Genomic DNA, 17,848 nt, shown 5'->3' on the forward strand with positions numbered 1-17,848 from the left:
GTGTGGGCCCTCAGTTGGGGTCTAATATACTGAATTTGGGGATGGAAAAAATGTTCTTCAACCTCTGTTATACCAGAAATGTGCATTTTCTTTCTTTTTCTTTTTCATTCTCTTTCTTCTTGGGCATTACAAGATGTTTGTTATGGCCCAAATTCTACACTGAGATGCAGGATGAACTGCATTTAAGGGATAAATGTATAAGACCTACTGAGAGTGCTGCCAGGTATATGTGGCTCATTCCCCCCTTTCTCCCCCACTCCCCCCAGTCTCAGTACCACAACTTGGTGGAAATCCCAATGAATTTCAAGAAAGTGATTTCAGTTTGTTTACTTGAAGATTGTCTGGGTAAGATTTTAACGGAAAATCCAATTTAATGGAAAATCCAATCAAGTTAGCTGTTTGGTGATTCATTCTCTAACCTGGAGATTCTCACCGTGTGGTCCCTGATCTGCAGCATCATTACTTGGGAAATTGTTAGAGGCCCCCTCCCTTCCCCCACCACTTCCCCTTCTTTAATTAAAAATGACACCCTGGCCTTTAGGAAATGAGTCCTTCCTGGTATGTTCTAAATACAAGAAAGGCCGTTTACCCTAAAAACAAATTTCTTCAAATTTCTCTGATCATATTTATTCCATCACATACTTGCGCTTCAAAGCTTTGTGATGCACGTTGACCTTTTGAGGGACACCAAGGTCATTCATCTCTTTTCTCCTTCGGGAGATAATGGAGCTCTAGAACTTTCCTCTTAAGTTCTTTAAAGAAAGTAATTTCCACTTGAGTCTTGTGCTCACAGTGATGCTTCTTACTCGGGGCTATTTCCTGAATATGATGAGGTTTAAAAACGGAATTCACCCTTCCTTACTTAGTTTTTTGTCATAGCAATTATCACCAAACAGACAAGATATTTTAAGACTTTTTAATTTATTGCATATCTTCACCTTCCTCCTAAACAACTGTGAGTTACCTGCAGGAAAAGATCTTTGTCTATTTGATTCATTGATAATGCCCTATACCTGGACAGGATGCAGCATGATAGATAGTAAGTGGGCATGGCAGATACTCAGGAATTATTTGTTGAATGAATGCAAACATGTTGTTTTCCAATCTGTTTTAGATTATTATATTACTCTATTTATTGAATACATTTTTGAGTTATCCATTTGTGTCCTTATTTCTAATTGTGCGGGTGCTTAATACCAGACACTTTAGAAAAGCTGCAGAAGTCCCTAAATTTTCACGCAGTGTAACTTAATCAGTTAACTAGAGAATTTACTAGACTGATAAGAAAGTTGTGTTTCCGGGAGATGTGGACTGGACCTGCACAGGGTAAGCAGGGAATAAGGGAAGAATCACTATATAAAACAAATGCGAAATAATTTTGGTCCATAGCTTCTTAAGTGTTTCAATAACATTCCAGACAGTCGCGATGGCCAGTAAATCGGTTGATCAGTAGTTGCGTTAGGTCAGACACCTTCCAGAGTACAAGATTTCCAGTTTCTTGTTGGCACATTTTATAGCTCCCACTTCACAGATGTTTGCTGTTTTCGTACTTGATCCTACTGTAATACAGTACAGCTGGTTTCCACCTTTGAGGCACTGGAAGGGCAGGAGGCAGATGCACTTGGAAGTGAGGGCTGCAGTAGAAGAAAAGACGGTAATTTAGGGCTTGGTTTTGCTGAACTCCCTCCCAGATTGCTGAGTTCCTCCGTGGCAATGAACAGAAAAGCTGAGACAACGCCATCAGCCCCTAAAATACCAGCTGAGATTGAATGGATGTAAGAGGTTGATTGGATATGAGAAAGCAGAACACACCAATCGGTTACTATCTCCCTGAAGATCCATTTTCACAGTCTTACACCAGTTCTTTTTTCCCTCTTTTCTCATTAATACTTTCCTAGTAGGTTTATAGCCATGTGTGATAGACAACCACATATTATGCTATGTACTTTATAGGTCTGTTTCATCTAATCTTCATAACAAATGCATGCCCCATATGTTGTCATCCTAATTTCACACATTCAGAAACAGCCTAGAGAAGCTAAATGAGTTGCCTCAATTTTTAAAGAAATATAAATATGTGGATCCTTGTAATCAGTTCCCCCTTTCCAATCCACTCATCCTCCACTCTCCCAGCATCGCCCCTCACACCCTTGGTCCTGAAGGTATCGTCCACCCTGGGTTCCCTGTGCCTCCAGTTCCCATATGCACCAGTGTACAACCTCTGCCCTATCCAGCCCTGCAAGGAAGAATTTGGATCATGGTAGTTTGGGGGAGGAAGCATCCAGGATCTGGGGGAAAGCTGTGTTCTTCATCGGTACTACCTCTCACCCTGACTGACCCATCTCCTCTCCTAAACCCCTCTATGAGGGGACATGTGAGCTCCTCCCTGGGAGATGGATGGCAGAGAAGGGGGGAAAGGGAGACTCGGATAGGACAAGATATGACAAAATAACAATGAATAAATTACCAAGGGCACATGAGGGAGGGGGGAGCGGGGAGGGAGGGGGAAAAAAGAGGACTTGATGCAAAGGGCTTAAGTGGAGAGCAAATGCTTTGAGAATGATTGGGGCAGGGAATGTGCAGATGTGCTTTATACAAGTGATGTATGTATATGTATGGATTGTGATAAGAGTTGTATGAGCCCCTAATAAAATGTTAAAAAATATATAAATAATCTATTAGGTTTTAACTATAATGAGTCACAGCTGAATTCTTTACCATGAATCTATATTATATGTAGAGAGAGATTTCTTTCAAGAAAGCACCTGAAGTAGGCCAAGAAATCTGTATTTTCAATAAACAGTAAAATTAGAAAACTCTCTCATGAGGTTTGTCTATGGACTCAATCACTTTATAATTCATATAAATCTTATATTCATTGAAGCGTTGAAACGCTTATTTAGAAGTAAATTCACCAAAGCCATTTACCAATGCCAAATACAACATATACTCAAGGATAAGTCGACCTGATTATAAGCTGAGGCACCTAATCTTACCACAAAAACTCAGCTTGTACATGAGTCTATATGGTAATTTTAAGTTAAAGGTGACATGTTTGTTTATATGTGTGCATGTTTCCATTTAATCGAAGGTTCTTCTCAGTCTGCCTGCCCTGGTGACAAAGCAGAGGCCATGCTGTAGGTGGGCTGTGCACTGGGCTCTTAACCACGAGGTCAGCAGCTTGAATGGACCAGCTGGGAGGAAGGGGCGGCTTTCTGTTCTGGAAAAGATTTACAGCCATAGAAACGGAAGGAGCAGCTCTACTCTAGTCTATATGGTCACTCTGCCTCAGGATGGGCTTGATGGCAGTGGGCATACAGGAACCAAAAAGTTCTTCTCACAATCCCCACTAAGCCATCCGTCTGCACTCAGTTCTCATGTTTCCATCTTCATGGAACTCTCCCAGTCCAGAAGCTCTCTCTCCCGTTAACAGCTTTTAGCACACAGTGCCTTGTGTTATTCAGGGAATTGTTGTATAAAGCTACCTCGGGAGTGCCCTTTATCACCGAATCCTCTACCCTGCCTAGTCCAGTGACACCACATATTTGATGCTGGAAGAATGGCTGCTGAATAAGTTTCCCTCTCTGTTTTTTAAAAAATTATTTTAATTCATACAGAATTGTCACTATCCATAAAAGTAGGCTCCCTGGGTAGCCATTCACGTTTTAATTTTAAAAAGTGAATTTCATGTTTCTTTGACATTCCATTTAAGACTTAAAAAAACCCAATTTAGATAGAGAAGGAAGAGAGTGGAAAACTACTCAATATAATTAAGAACACAATTTAATCAAAGTGATATTCAATTCAATTAAAAAGTAACAATATCTCAACTTGCCATGATGAGCACAAAGTGCATTGGTAGCTCTTACTCTCTTCATGATTGCTATGGTTTTTACACTGATGCTGTGTCGCGGTGCCATGCCAAACGGGATTTTCTATCCACCACCCACTTCCACTGAGGTGATTCTGACCCCTAGCAACCTTTTAGGACAGAGGAGAATGGTCCCTTTGTGCTTCTGATACTTTAAAATCTTTATGGTAGCAGGTTGCCTCCTCTTTCTCTCTTGGAGCAACTGGCGAGTTGAACCCCTAACCTTGGAGTTATCAGCTCTAAGTATAAACACCATGACATCGAGGTATTGACTTACCTAATTAAAAAACTGGCAAAGGAAGACCATATCTCTAAGATAATTATTTGCTTTGAGTATTCTTGTTGTAAATAAGACCAAAACCACATTCTAAATCATTTAAAGAAAAATTCTAAGAAATGTTCATGTTCCCACTTGATAACATTTTGCTGTTGTGAGAATTAAGGGTTAGGTATTCAGACTCCTCCCCGCTTCGTTCCTGCAGAAAAGTGTAGATTCCAGGATATGTGGAGCATTTAGAAACAGTATAGGAGTAAAAGGAAATGTACAAATTTAGATGAAATTGTAAATCCCATTTATTTTTCACTCAGACAGATCGAAAAGAATCATTTGTGGGGGAAAAAGCCCAGCAGAATAAATGCTTTGCTGTAGAAGAGTTTTATTCATAATGAATGAAAAAAAGTAGAAGTCAACTTACTAAACACATCCCCAAATAGTTGACCTAACTGTTGTAGTGTACTTGTATTCAGGTACCATTTTTATCCTCCCTACTGTCCAATATTTTGTTTTTTTGTATAAATATTTGAAAATAATGTTCTCCATTTAGTTCTTCTGACATGGCCCAGCTTGATACATGACCTCATGAGGAGCTCAATGAAAATATGGGTGCTATAGTAAAGTGTGATGAAGAAATCAGATGGATTGTTATAAGAGCAATAAGATCCCCCAATAAAATAATTTGTAAAAACAAACAAACCAACAAACAAAAAACCCAAGAAAGTGCCTGGGTTTTAAAGGCTTATCTCAAAACAAGCAGCAATCTAAGTGTGGAATCTGCTAAGTCTACATGGAAGAAGCACATCAGTCTGTGTGATCGAAAGATTGTAAATAATAAAATCCAAATCCAGAGGAGGGAATGCCTATTTGTGGAATATTCCAGCTGATATTGGAAGTTCAAAATCTGTCTGCGGGGTCTCTGCATGGATTGAGTCTCTGGTGAATCTCCACTGACCATATTCTAGAAATATGAATAGCCTCAATATTAGACAAAGCATTGCAGTTAGGTTGGAATATAACACCTTGCTATTTGGTCTCCCTTTGAGCCATTTAGAATAGTATTTTTTAATCTGCAAGTTAACAATGTCACTCAAAATTAACAACAGCATATAGCAAGTTCCGTATGGTTTGAAAGTTGGAAGCCTCAGATGTTGACCTCCTGATTTGTTGCCATCAGGTGTGACCTGCTGACCACCTTCTGCTTGAGGCCTTTCCACCTGTGGCCTCAGGAGAAATGGATCCTGATCATCACTTCTAAGTGGACCAGGGGGATGGCACTTGGGTCGTAAAATCTCTCACCTTACCAGGACTAAGCTCAAGGACATTAGACTAATACATGAGAAGGGGGAAAAAATACAAGTAGAGGAAATAACATTTTTGTTTTCCCCCAAAAGTAAGATGAAATTTTGCAAAGGTCATAGTAAAAGTTGAACAATTTCTAAATGTATTTTTATGCCTAATTTGAGATAATTTCAGAAAATGTGTTAGAAAAGAAATCTAGCTGTCTGTCTGGAGTCTGTCAAATACTAATTTCTAACTCACCTGCATGAATTCTATGAAGCTACTTCAAGGTCCTTCTTCATCTCAGACCAAATGTACATATATTTCACAAAAGAAATACAAATCTCCAATATTTATAAAAATGGAAATGTAGTATCACCATTAATTATCAAGTTGGTAGAGCTATAGGGAGGTGATAACTTTCAGGCTTGATGAGAGAGCGAAAGGGCAGATCACTATCATAATTTGTAGGTAGGAATATACTTTGGTTAAAAAACATTCTTGCAAAGCAAGTTGATACATTGCACCAAAAGTAAATTCTTAAATATACATTTAGAATATTTTATAATAAATTTTAAAATAGAAAAAACAAATATATCCTACATGAATTTTTACCTTAAATTCCATTTTCTTTTTTTTTTAACATTTTATTAGGGGCTCATACAACTCTTATCCCAATCCATACATATACATACATCAATTGTATAAAGCACATCTATACATTCTTTGCCCTAATCATCTTTTTTTTTAACATTTTATTAGGGACTAAATTCCATTTTCTAAGACACTTCTTAAGGGTCTTAGACTGTAGATTTATTGGTGATTTATTTATCAAAGCATAAGTCAAAATAAGATAATAGCAGCAGAAAGTCCAAATGCCTAACAATATTAATTACTCAACATATGACTTTGGGTAAATCCCTAGCTGAATTTTGAGACCATCTCAATGCAGATTTGATGCATTGAGCTCTAGTGACAGAAAACCTGATGAGCTGTGGGAGGACATCAAGACCACCAGACTTGAAGAAGCCAACGGGCTTGAGAGACAGGCAGGAAAGAAAGAAGAGATCAAGTGGATGCCAGGAGAAACTCTGAAACTTGTCTTAGCCTTAGAGCAATTAAGGCAAATGGAAGAAATGATGACGTGGAAGAGCTGAACAGAAAATTTCAAAGGGCAACTTGCGAAGACAAAGTAAAGTGTCATAATGAAATGTGCAAAGACCTAGAGTTATCAGAATTGGAGAAAGGCTTATTAACGACCTGCATATTAACAATATGCAGATGGCACAACCTTGCTTGCTGAAACTGAGGAGGGCTTGAAGCCCTTGCTGATGAAATTCAAGTATTTGAGCCTTTAGTATGGATTAAGTAAAAGTCAACATAAAGAGAACAAAACACTCACAACTGGACCAATGGGTGACATCATGATAAATGAGGAAAAGATTGAAGTTGTCAGGGTTTCGTTTTGCTTGGATCCACAAGCACATGCTCATGGAAGGGGTAGTCAGAGACCAAATGACTAATTGCATTGGGTAAATCTGCTGAACACGACCTCTTTGAAGTGTTGAAAAGCAAGGATATTACTTTGAGGACAAAGAGGCTCCTGACCCAAGCCAAAGTATTTTATTGCACTTTTAAAAAACCATATTGTTAGGGCACAATCCAGACATCATACAATTCAATAGTTCAGTAAAATCAACAAGTGTTGTACAATCACTACTACCATCAGGGTGAAAACATTTTCTTCCGTCTTGTGCTCCCTGTTCCCAGCTCCCCATTACCCCCTCAGCTTCAAAACCCTTAATCTAGCCATTTCCTCTATAGATTCTTCCGTCCTGCGTTTCCTATTCCAAAAATTATAGCAAAATACGTAACAGAGAATCAAGAAGCCTAGCCAAGGTATTTTTAACTGCTTCCTATGCCTGTGGAAGTTGGCTATTGAATAAGCCAGAGTAAGAAGAACCGATGCATTTGAATTATGGTACCGGTGAAGAGTATTGGAAGTGCCCTATGCAGTCGAAGGAACAAATGCTCCTTAGAAGCAAGGATGGAGAGACTTGTCCCACGTACTTTGGACATGTCGTCAGGAGAGACCAGTGCCTGGAGAAGGACATCATGATCGGTAAAGTAGAAGGGGGGCAAAAGAATGAAAGACCCAGGACAATTGTGACCATGGCCCAGGGCCTGGCAGTGTTTGTTCTGTTCTACAAAGTGTCGCTATGAGTCACTTAACTAACAATAGAAATGACAACAAAAACAACAATGACAGCCAGAAATTTAGTTAAATATGTCACAGAAAATCCGTATCGACATTACACAGATGAACATGTAAAATGGTATGAGAGAATAATGCATAAGGAAATTGAAAATTGCTTCATGATACATTAAGTTTAAAACAGTTATGTATAAAATACTGTGTAGTGACTGATCTCAGTTTATTTTTAAAGAATGAATTATATGTATGAGCACCTTTGAGGTATATGAGGTTCCTGGGAAAATTGAAAAAAGATATTATGGGGCTTCTAGTTATACCAGCAATTTGTCACCTCTGTAAGGTGGTTCTTTATAATTGTAAGAAGGTCACATAGTTTTCTTTCAATTTAAAGGATTTTATTATTTTTTTAATATGAAATTATTGTTGATCAGTCAAATGTTAGTTTTAGTAAAGATTGTCTATAAAGCAAATAAGGTGTGTAACGGCTGAAAAGCAAGAACATAGCACGCTGTCACCTCTGGCGCTCACCTGAACATTTCTCCCAGTCATAGCAGGTGTCATAGCCACAGGCTTCTTTCCTTGTGCTATTTGGTGAAAGGCGTACCCTTTCTAGACCCCATTCTAACCGTTGGCCATCTTGGCAGGAACCAATGTGTAAAAAATGCAGTTGCCGATTATTCAAACATTTCTCGGCTGAAAACTCACAAACAGATGAAGTAAAATGATTGCTGGAAGTTTTATCATATACACAGAGTTCTTCTGAATAAGAGCTGTGGAAGAGAGAAAATCAGTATTTACTTTAGAAGTTCAGACAAAGGGAAAGGGCATAAATCAATGTATTATGTTAATTTACCACCTACTGTTCTTTTCACTTACCTCTCTGTTTCCCACTTGAACCAACATCTCCTTTTTAATCTCCCCACTCTCCATGGCACCTGAGATTTATTTTTCTAAAATTTCCTTTTAATCTTTAAGTCATAATTACCTATAAGTTAAAGTCTAAATCCTTAAGCTCTGCTAATCAAGATCTTTCATAAATTGGCTGTAATTGACTTTTGTCCTAGTTATGTCTCGCCCTCCTAAATCTCTCCTTTCAAGTGACAGTTGTCTTTGTCATACTAACCCCCAAAATAAGTCACTGTGTGAGAAGAATGGTGTGACAGTGAAGTTTTGGGTCAACTTGGTTGATCCAGGATCTTCAGTAGTTTGGCAGTAAGGTCTCTCCCATAATGTGACGTAACGTAAGGTGAACAACTCCAGGGTGGGATCTGCACTGTGTTGGAAGCACTTGTGGGAAGATTATGGTGACGTCCAAGGTCTTACTCAGGTCATAGTCTGTGTGTCTTGTGAGTGTGTCTAATTCATATATGTACACTATGGAGAACTCACTCCTCTCTCTCCTTGCTGATGTGGATTTCTGCATTTGTTTCAGCAACCATCAGTTCTTGGACTTGTGCCAATAGCCTACCATCTTGCCTGCTAGCTATCAGCAGCCTGCTCTATTGCTTGCCAACACTGGCAAGCAACTATATTGCTGACCCACAGTCCCCTTACACGTGACAGAACAAAACGGCGTCTGGTTTTGTGCCATCCCCACAGTCCCTGTTTTCTTTGAGCCCATTGTTATAGTCACTGAGCCAATCCATCTCATTGAGGCTCTTCCTCATTTTTGTACCCTCTGTTTTACCAAACATGATAGCCTTCTCCAGGGACTGGTCTCGCTTGATAATATGCACAGATTGCATGAGATGAAACCTAGTCACCCTTGCTTCTAAGGAGTATCCTCGCTGTACTTCGCCAACACAGTCTGTGTTTCCTCCAAATGCTAACACTCACTGATTTCATAATCACATTTCTAACTCACATAGTTAGAGATTCAATTTCTCATGATTAAGGGCATGAACTTTGAAATCATTCTGAGAAATTTGCTTAAATCTCTAAGCACCTTCTACCACGAACATGGAACAAGTAGTCATAGCCTCTTCATGCTGAAAGGACAAGATCTCAGTTGCACCAAACTGTGATTCTTCTTGTATGAGAACTTCAGAGTCATAATCAGGGAACCAATGTATAAGACGGTTTCTAAGTACTGACGTCAGAGCCTACCGCTGAGTGCAAAGAGCCACTTTCTAAATTCAGAGAGTCTAAGTTGTTGGCCTCTACACAAATACCTCCAACTCCAAATAAGAGGCCTTGGTGTGTAGAAGGAGATGGCAAAGCTGAGAGAGCAGGTCCAGGAAATAGATTGTTTTCACACCATGTAGAATAAAACTCCTTCCCACTGAGTCAATTGTGACTCAGAGTGACCCTGTAGGACAGGGTAGAACTTCCTCTGTGGGTTTCTGTGACTGTAACTCTTTTTTTGGGAAACTAACTCTTTATAGAAGTAAGAAGCCCCATCTTTCACCGTGAGGGTAGCTGGTGGTTTTGAACCCCTGATCTTGTAGTTAGTAGGCCCTGAGTGAGATGCTCAAGGAACAAGAAGATCGGAGTTGGACTGCTTGTGCTAAAGAGAGACAGCTTTCTCTTGACTATTTCCCATCTGGCATTGTTTCCATGTAAAACATCAGTAAAGAATGTCTTTAGCTATCCAAAAATTAACAAATCTGTCTTTATAAGCATTTGTTCACATAGAATACACGAGAAGATGATTTTAACATAATCAGGGTTAGAAGTGAAGCATCGACAACTCTGATAAAGTCTGTTGTCTTCCTGCTCCAACATACATCCTGTCTTTACTCCCCCCTGCCCCCAAAATATTTTTATGTGTATGAGTTATAATTCATTAATCATGTTATGCTATTGTCATCCATAATCAATGCCAAATTTCCAGGACCATAAACAGAAATTCACTGCTTCCTGAACAATGACACTCACTTTCTGCTTCCTGACTGCCCTGGTGATGCAGCAGTTTCATGTGTGTGGCAACTAACTGAAAGGTTGGCGGTTGGACCAATCCATTTGTTCTGAGGGAGAGAAACCAGGTGATGTGCTCCTAGAAAGAATACCTATTGCCACTGAATCTACCTTCACTGACAAGAGACCAGAGAGGACCCTGGAACAGGCCGTCATGCTTAGTAAAGGAGAGTGTCAGCAAAAGAGAGGGGCCCTCAACAGGAAGGAATGGCACGCTGGCCGCAACAAGGGTCTCAAACATGACAACTGTGTGGATCATGCAGGAGCAGGCAGTATTTGTTCTGTTTTACACAGGGACGCTGTGAGTTGGAACCGATTTGATGGCACTTGACAACAACAATAAAAACAGCGATATCAACTATGTAGGTTTCCAAATCTGAAATCTTTATGGAAGCGGACTAGTATATCTTGCTTCCACAAGTACGTGGTGGGTTCAAATTCCTGACCGTTTGACCTGCTTGCTTAACCACTCCACCACTAGGGACGTTTCAGTAAATAGAATGCATTCTAGAAAACCCAATAGGGACAGTTCTATCACATAGGGTTTCTTTGAGTCTCAATCAACTCAACTACACATAAGAGCAGCAGCAGCAGCATCACCCCTGATAACCACAAATAAACTGTGGTCTCCATACACTTTCCTGACCTAGATAATTCATTTAAGTGAGGTAACACAGTGTTTTCCCTTTGCGATGGACTTATTTTACTCAGCATAATGTTTTCAGGTTTCATCAATGGGGTAGAATGTATCTGGGCTTCATTTCTCTTTATGCAGGAGCAATTCTCTCTTTCTACTTTAGTAATTTAAGTCCCATTTTATGCAGAGTGGCTATGCAACTTGCCAAAGGGTTACAATTCACGACTCCCCTTGGTGTGACCATGTTGGTGAGCCCCCTTGTTGTTGTTATTAGGTGCTCTTGAATGAAAACGTATTTTTGTTTGAGCCCATTATTGCAAGCACTGTGTCACTCCATCTCATCAAGGTCCCTCCTCCTTTTTACCGTCTCGTCCCTTTACTAAGCATGATGTCCTTCCTCAGGGACTGGTGTCTCCTGATAACTTGTCCAAAGCACATGAGACAAAAGTCTCCTGGGGCTGTCTTTAAGAAGCACCACGACTGGAGTACTTTGATTCACTGAAAAGCACTGATGATCACATGAAGCACATAATGGGAAGAGTTGGAGGAAATCATGCTGAGCAAAGTTAGCCAGTCACAAAAGGACAAGTACAATGTGAGTCCACTGAGGTAAGTATAATCAGCACAGCAGGTATAGAAGGAAAGCCACTTATCTCACACTATATGGGCTCAGGTGCAGGCAATAAAGTGGGGACAGACCAAACCCCACATGTCATTCCGACACAAAGAAGGGGGAAGTGGGGGGGGAGGAGGAGAAAAGTGGGTGAGAGAGGGCAACGATGGCACTGGGGTGGCAGGGCACTAGTTCCCCCAGGGGGAGGGGATTGTGCAGACCCCACCACGGTACATCAGACCTTGAGAGCAACGTAACCACACGCAGCAGCTCATGAGCAGAGAGGTCTACAGGGCCGGCCCCATCAGAGCCAAACCGACCCCCACCTAGAGGTATGTGCTACAGAGATGCACAACACGAAACCTACCAGTTGGAGAGAGGGGCCGGCCTGCCATGCCTACATGGAAGCAAAGCAAGAAGGGAAAAGAGAGAGTGAGGGTCTAGACCTCATACTGCACAAGTCCTGAGGATGACGTCCCTGAGTGGAGCTGCTAAGGCAGAGAAATCTTGGATTGCAGACCAGAAAACTGGAAGAAGCTTCAGTCTCACATGAAATGAGTCACCACAGAAGCCTCAGATTTCTGATATTTACTTTATTAGATAGAGAACTGAAGTTTTATGTTTATAATAGTGGTATTTTAGACTTGTTTATCAACCTTAGCTGAAACTGGCTCTTGAGCCATCTTGCTGCTCTTGGGCTGGTTCATGAAAAGAAAAGGCAGTTATTGGAGCTAGTAGTGACAGTCTTGCGAGGATCTGTCATTTTTACTTCCCAGGCTCTCTGAGCCAGCGTGAAGGCATAAACAGGTAAAGCTATGAGTGTGTGAAATCTATATTAACTTTTTTTTTCACTTCAAGCTTTTAGAGCCACAAATTTGCCTTGTATTTCAGAGAAAGGAAAAATCTTTGAGATAGTTGAATCTGGAGTTTTAAAATGAATAGTAATAAATCCTTATGTCCAAATGATACTGTGTTAATAATTTTTTCCAAAAGCCATGTAAACTTAGGGACCCAGGCTGAAAGATAAGTAAGAAAGCTTGCTACCTAGTGGTATTCAATAGAGCACAGAGGTATCAGTCATGTAAAAAATTAATATGTTCCATATTTGTGCTTCAATACGCTCAGATCCTCCATCAAGCTAGTTACACTAGATTGGCTTTTCCAATTTTCATACACACTCCATAGGGTATCACTTACCTACAGTCTTCTAGAGACATGCAAACGCATTCAGCTCCTGACTGTTTTTGTCCCAGGTGACAATGGCCCTGTAATTTTTCCAGGATATCTGAAATCAATGAAAGGAAAAGGATAGAAACCATGCTTGAATTCAGGAAAGGAAAGCAGTGGGGGAAGCTTCTCATTTGCCCCCGGAAATTAGAGCATTCCTTTTAGATTTTTAAAATATCGATGAAATAGTCTATTGGGCTATTCGTTGCCATAAAATAGTCTATTGGAAAAGTCTGTTCCAAGGTCCTCAAGCTGGTATGTTCTGACTCAAAGGACGGTCTTCAGAGAACGAAAGCCAATGGCATGGGTGGTCTTTATGTTCACTGGTTAGGCTCCAGGGCAGCTGCCCAAAGATCTAGCTGTCTGCTATTGTAAAGACTCACGCTGTTGGAAACCTCGGGAGCTGTTCCGTTCCTCTTGTCAAGTCTTGGTGAGTTGAAAGGCTGCAAGGGGAGTGGGTTTGGGGTTTGTTTTCAAACTATGAAGTGAGCACTTCAACTGTTTCTAGCACAGATTTAGATTCTGGAAATTGTGTTGCTGCCGTTCTCATTTGCTGTTGGGTCCGTTTCAATTCACTGTGACCCGATGGCCAACAGACTAAAACTCTCCTCAGCCTTGTGGCTCTTTCCCAATCAATTCTATGCTCAAGCCATTGTTGCAGCCACGGTGTCAATCCATTTCCTTGAGGATAGTCCTCTTTTTCATTGACCCTCTACTTTAGCAAGCACGATGTCCTCCAGGGGCTGGTCCCTTCCGATACATGTCCCAGTGATGTGAGATGAAGTCTCTGGACCCTCGCTTTTAAGGACCAGTCTGCAGATAAGGAGTAGAGCACAGTGTGGCCCAGATCCTTTGATCATCGATTTGAAAGTCCTTTGGGGTAGCCAGACAGGAATCATGCATCATAACACAAATATGATTGTTGCTGCTCTTTTTGCCATTAAAGCGAAGGAACGTGTGCAATCAAATACTCTGGTGAATCCAGAATGGTTGGAAATGCTGAAATGGGCAAGGAGAGCGGGCATCGGAGTGCTCCAAGCAATGGAAACATCCAACCTGCTCAAGTGAGAGGGCGCCTGTGACTTTCCTTGAGCTGAAACGAGGTCAATAAGGTTGCAGAGGAAGAAGAGCCGAGGTCAAGATGCAGCCCGAGTAGGAGCGTGCAAGGCTCTTCGGGAGATTACAGGGCATTTGAGGAATTTTTGTTTTTATTTTCTAAAGAGTGAGAAGTCTTTGAAGGGTTTTACGCAGAGGGAGGTGTAATACATTTCTGAACTGTGAAAAAGAAGTCCATTATGGCTTCTGTCTGGGGAAAGCACAGTGACTTGGAAAGACTAAGCTTTCTTCTCCCATAAAGAGTTTTAGTCTCAGAAAACCACAGGGGAAGGTCTCCTCTGTCCTGTAGGGTTGGTATGAGTCTGAACTGACTTGATGGCAACGAGTTTGAGCTTTTCTTGTGTGGGAAAGAGGGTCATGAGTAGACAATCTATGGGGATAATATAGTAGTAGTTCGGGTGAAAAAGGATGGCATAGGTGAACATGGAAAGGAGTGAATTAACTTAAGACATGGTCAGTAGGTAAATAGATGATAGTGCCTATTATTGGGAAATTATGAAAGCTGTCCAGTAGGATTCTTAGTTGTAGGGAGAGGATAGGCTGTTGACTCCTGTGGAGATTTGCAGGCTTGGAGACTTACAAGGGCAGTTCTCTCTTGTGATCCGCGGGGTCACTAGGCCTCAGTATCGACTTGATGGCTGTGGAAGTGGTGCCCCAGGGGGATAATTGATAATGCTCTCTAGCATAAAATGGCAAAGAGGTCTCTAAGGTGAACCAGAGACATATAAAGACCATAGATGCAAGAATGGATTTGGGGCTGGCACTTAATTCTAGCCCCAATCTAAGAATAATTACTTCTTATGACATGACCCTACTTGATGCTTGCCCTCATGAAGAAATCACTGAAGATATGAGCGCTATAGCAACTGATGGTGAAGAAACTAGTTGGTGCTTGGCTATCAAAAAGAATAGCATCTGGGGTCTTAAAAGCTTGGTTTCAAACAAGCAAGCCATCTAAATGAGGCATCAACTAAGTCCACATGGAAAAAGCACACCAGCCAGTGTGATCCAATGCCTGTAAGTAATCTAATCAAAATATAAAGGAGGGAATGGTTTCAGAGCTTAAATCGTGAACTTCTGGTTTGCAGGAGGCTGTGGATGACAGTGGAAGCAATAACACTTGGAGTATATTATCTGATGGGAAACCTTGAGTGCTTTTGTTTATATTTGAGGCCGACTCAGAGAACCTTGACTGGTTCCACTGGTCCTCCTGCTGACCTCTCAAGTTAAAGTCTATCTCCCTGCTCTGGATCTGACATCCATAGGATGAAAACGGCCTTGGTAAGCAAGTTCTGTCAGGGAGTGACAGTGGGTGGTCTGTATCTGCACAGTCTGTTACAACAGACAGCAGACCAGGGCAGAGAGTGTTTGCACGTAGCTGCTTCCCAGTCTATGAGGAAGAAGATTTCATAAAGGAAGAGGGTTTATGCTAGAGGCAAAAAGAAAGACTTCAAATCTGATAGATTTTCTTAATTTCCTTCCATTGCTGTCTGCTGACACGCTCATTTCGTATGGTGAAATTCAGCCTAGAATCAACACGATCGTGGAAACCTAGAGCCTGTACTCAGGTACTAAAATTTACACTGATGTGGGATTGGTTTTATTTTTGTATAGTGGTGTGTTTTTGCCTTTTGTAAATAAATCCACACTCTAGTTCAGGGAGACTCTCGAAGATGTAAATGGTTTCCAAGGAGAATCCAATTTCAAGTAACACAGAGCGCTGTCACCACCGCTTTCAAAGTTCCAGTGATCCCCTGCAAGGAACTTGTGTGTGCCTAGGAAGTGCTGAAGCCTGAACTGGCACGAAGCTGCCATGCGCTCCCAGCAGATTCCGCGCTGCAGGTGAATGCAAACACATTGCAATCTGTGAAGGGGTGAGGTCCCAGGATCTTCTGCAGGGGGGGGGGGTCGATTTCTCAGAGGAAAGGAGGAACTGTGGAGGCATGCACCATCCAACTCCAGCAGAAAGCAACACGCTCACACCGAAACAACTCCGAGACTTCCCTATCCAAGTGACACTATAAGATGCTGTGCAGCGCACTGTCCTACACATATTGAGAGGAACGCATGCTCTGTTTTACTGACGATTTTCTTCCTTTTTATGTAACAACTTTCACTCATTTCTAGTTCTATTATAATTAGAGACAGTATAAAACATCAGAGATCTATCTTCTTTGTCTAGAGGGGAAAAATTTTGTATGTAAGTTTAGATTGATTACGATTTAAAGGTGTTTTCTGACCACAGAGGAGTGAGTGTGAATGTGCACCTGCACAGGTAGGTTGTGAAACACTGCCTTGGTGAGTTATGCTATGCCCATTGACGTTGGCATTTCCTGAAACTATGGTACTGAGCTCCCAGGCCCACCAGATGATTCTCTTGAGGTGTTTGATTATGTTTGAAAAGTTTTAGAACCCTGCTTCCTGTATGCTCCACCAGATGATGATATAAGTTCAACAAAGGTATAGATGCATAAATAATATTGTCTCTCAAATCTAAATGTGCTTGTGTGTATAGTCCTCCTTTCTGTGCCTTGTCTACTTAAACATCGACCCTGTTGCAGGCTGGTGTGGTGCCAGGAGTTGACTCTGTTTGGGCAGTGGTAATTTTTGAAAACAATGTCTCACGCGGAGTTAAAAACTATTGTTTTAAAGTAATTGTTATTATGCAATACGGTTGAGGAAGTGTAGCTCTGCTTACTTTTGAGGATGATGCTTTGAAACTCAAGCCTAAGACCACACAGGAAGTAAAAAAATCTTTATCCTACATGGAGGACTTGGTGAATACCATTTCTATGTTTTAGGTTAACATCAACGCTTTATAATGTGTGTACTATTTTTTGAAATGGCTCTCCATTTTATGAAAAAATTATAACTAACATTCCATTCTGAGAGTTTCAGAAGAAAACGCTTGCATTCCTTTCATAGTGTCGCTTTCCACGGGAAAGACAGATTGACTCTCCCTCGAAGGAGCATAGCTGACTGCATCAAGCAGAGCCATCACTTCCCCTTTGCTGTTTGACCTCATTCTTGGTCGTTGTTAGGTGCCATCAAATCGGCTCTGACCTCACTGTTTATACAAGGTGAAATACAGCGTAGCCCTCCAATGGAACCTTTTGTTTCTTCCCTAAAACACGGGGAGGGGACGAGCCAGGCAGGGTGCGATACGGCAACGATGAAACATACAATTTCCTCTAGTTCCTAAATGCTTCCCTATCCTTCCACCCCACTATCATGATTCCAATTCTACTTAAAAATCTGGCTAAAGCCAGAGGATGTACACTGGTACAGATAGGAACTGAAAGGACAGGGAATTCAGGACAAATGATCCCTTCAGGACCAGTGCTTTGAGTGGCGATGCCAGGAGGGGGTTGTGAGGGTGAGTGAAAAGGGGAAACCTATTACAAGGATCTACATATAACTTCCTCCCTGAGGGATGGACAACAGAAAAGTGGGTGAAGGGAGATGCCGGACAGGGTAAGATATGACAAAATAATAATAATTTATAAATCATCAAGGGTTCATGAAGGAGGGGCGTGTGGGAATGGAGGGGGATAAAAATGAGGAGCTGATACCCAGGGCTCAAGTAAAAAGCAAATGTTTTGAAAATGATGATGGCAACAAATGTACAACTGTACTTGACACAATGGATATATGTATGGATTGTGATAAGAGTTGTAAGAGCCCCCAATAAAATGATT

General features: G+C 41.1%; 1 protein-coding gene across 1 annotated transcript in view; it reads right to left on the reverse strand.

The window, feature by feature from the left end:
- Positions 1-941: 941 nt before the first annotated feature.
- Positions 942-17,848, reverse strand: part of C6 (complement C6) — a 112,171-nt gene continuing 95,264 nt past the window's right edge. The window contains exons 16-18 of the mRNA XM_075543013.1: positions 13,005-13,092; positions 8,170-8,411; positions 942-1,634 (exon numbers count right to left, since the gene is read on the reverse strand). Coding sequence (XP_075399128.1) covers positions 1,459-1,634; positions 8,170-8,411; positions 13,005-13,092 — 506 coding nt within the window. The 3' untranslated portion in view covers positions 942-1,458. The remainder of the gene's footprint in view (positions 1,635-8,169; positions 8,412-13,004; positions 13,093-17,848) is intronic.

The sequence above is a fragment of the Tenrec ecaudatus genome, chromosome 2, assembly GCF_050624435.1.
Source record: "Tenrec ecaudatus isolate mTenEca1 chromosome 2, mTenEca1.hap1, whole genome shotgun sequence".
Lineage (NCBI taxonomy): Eukaryota > Metazoa > Chordata > Mammalia > Afrosoricida > Tenrecidae > Tenrec > Tenrec ecaudatus.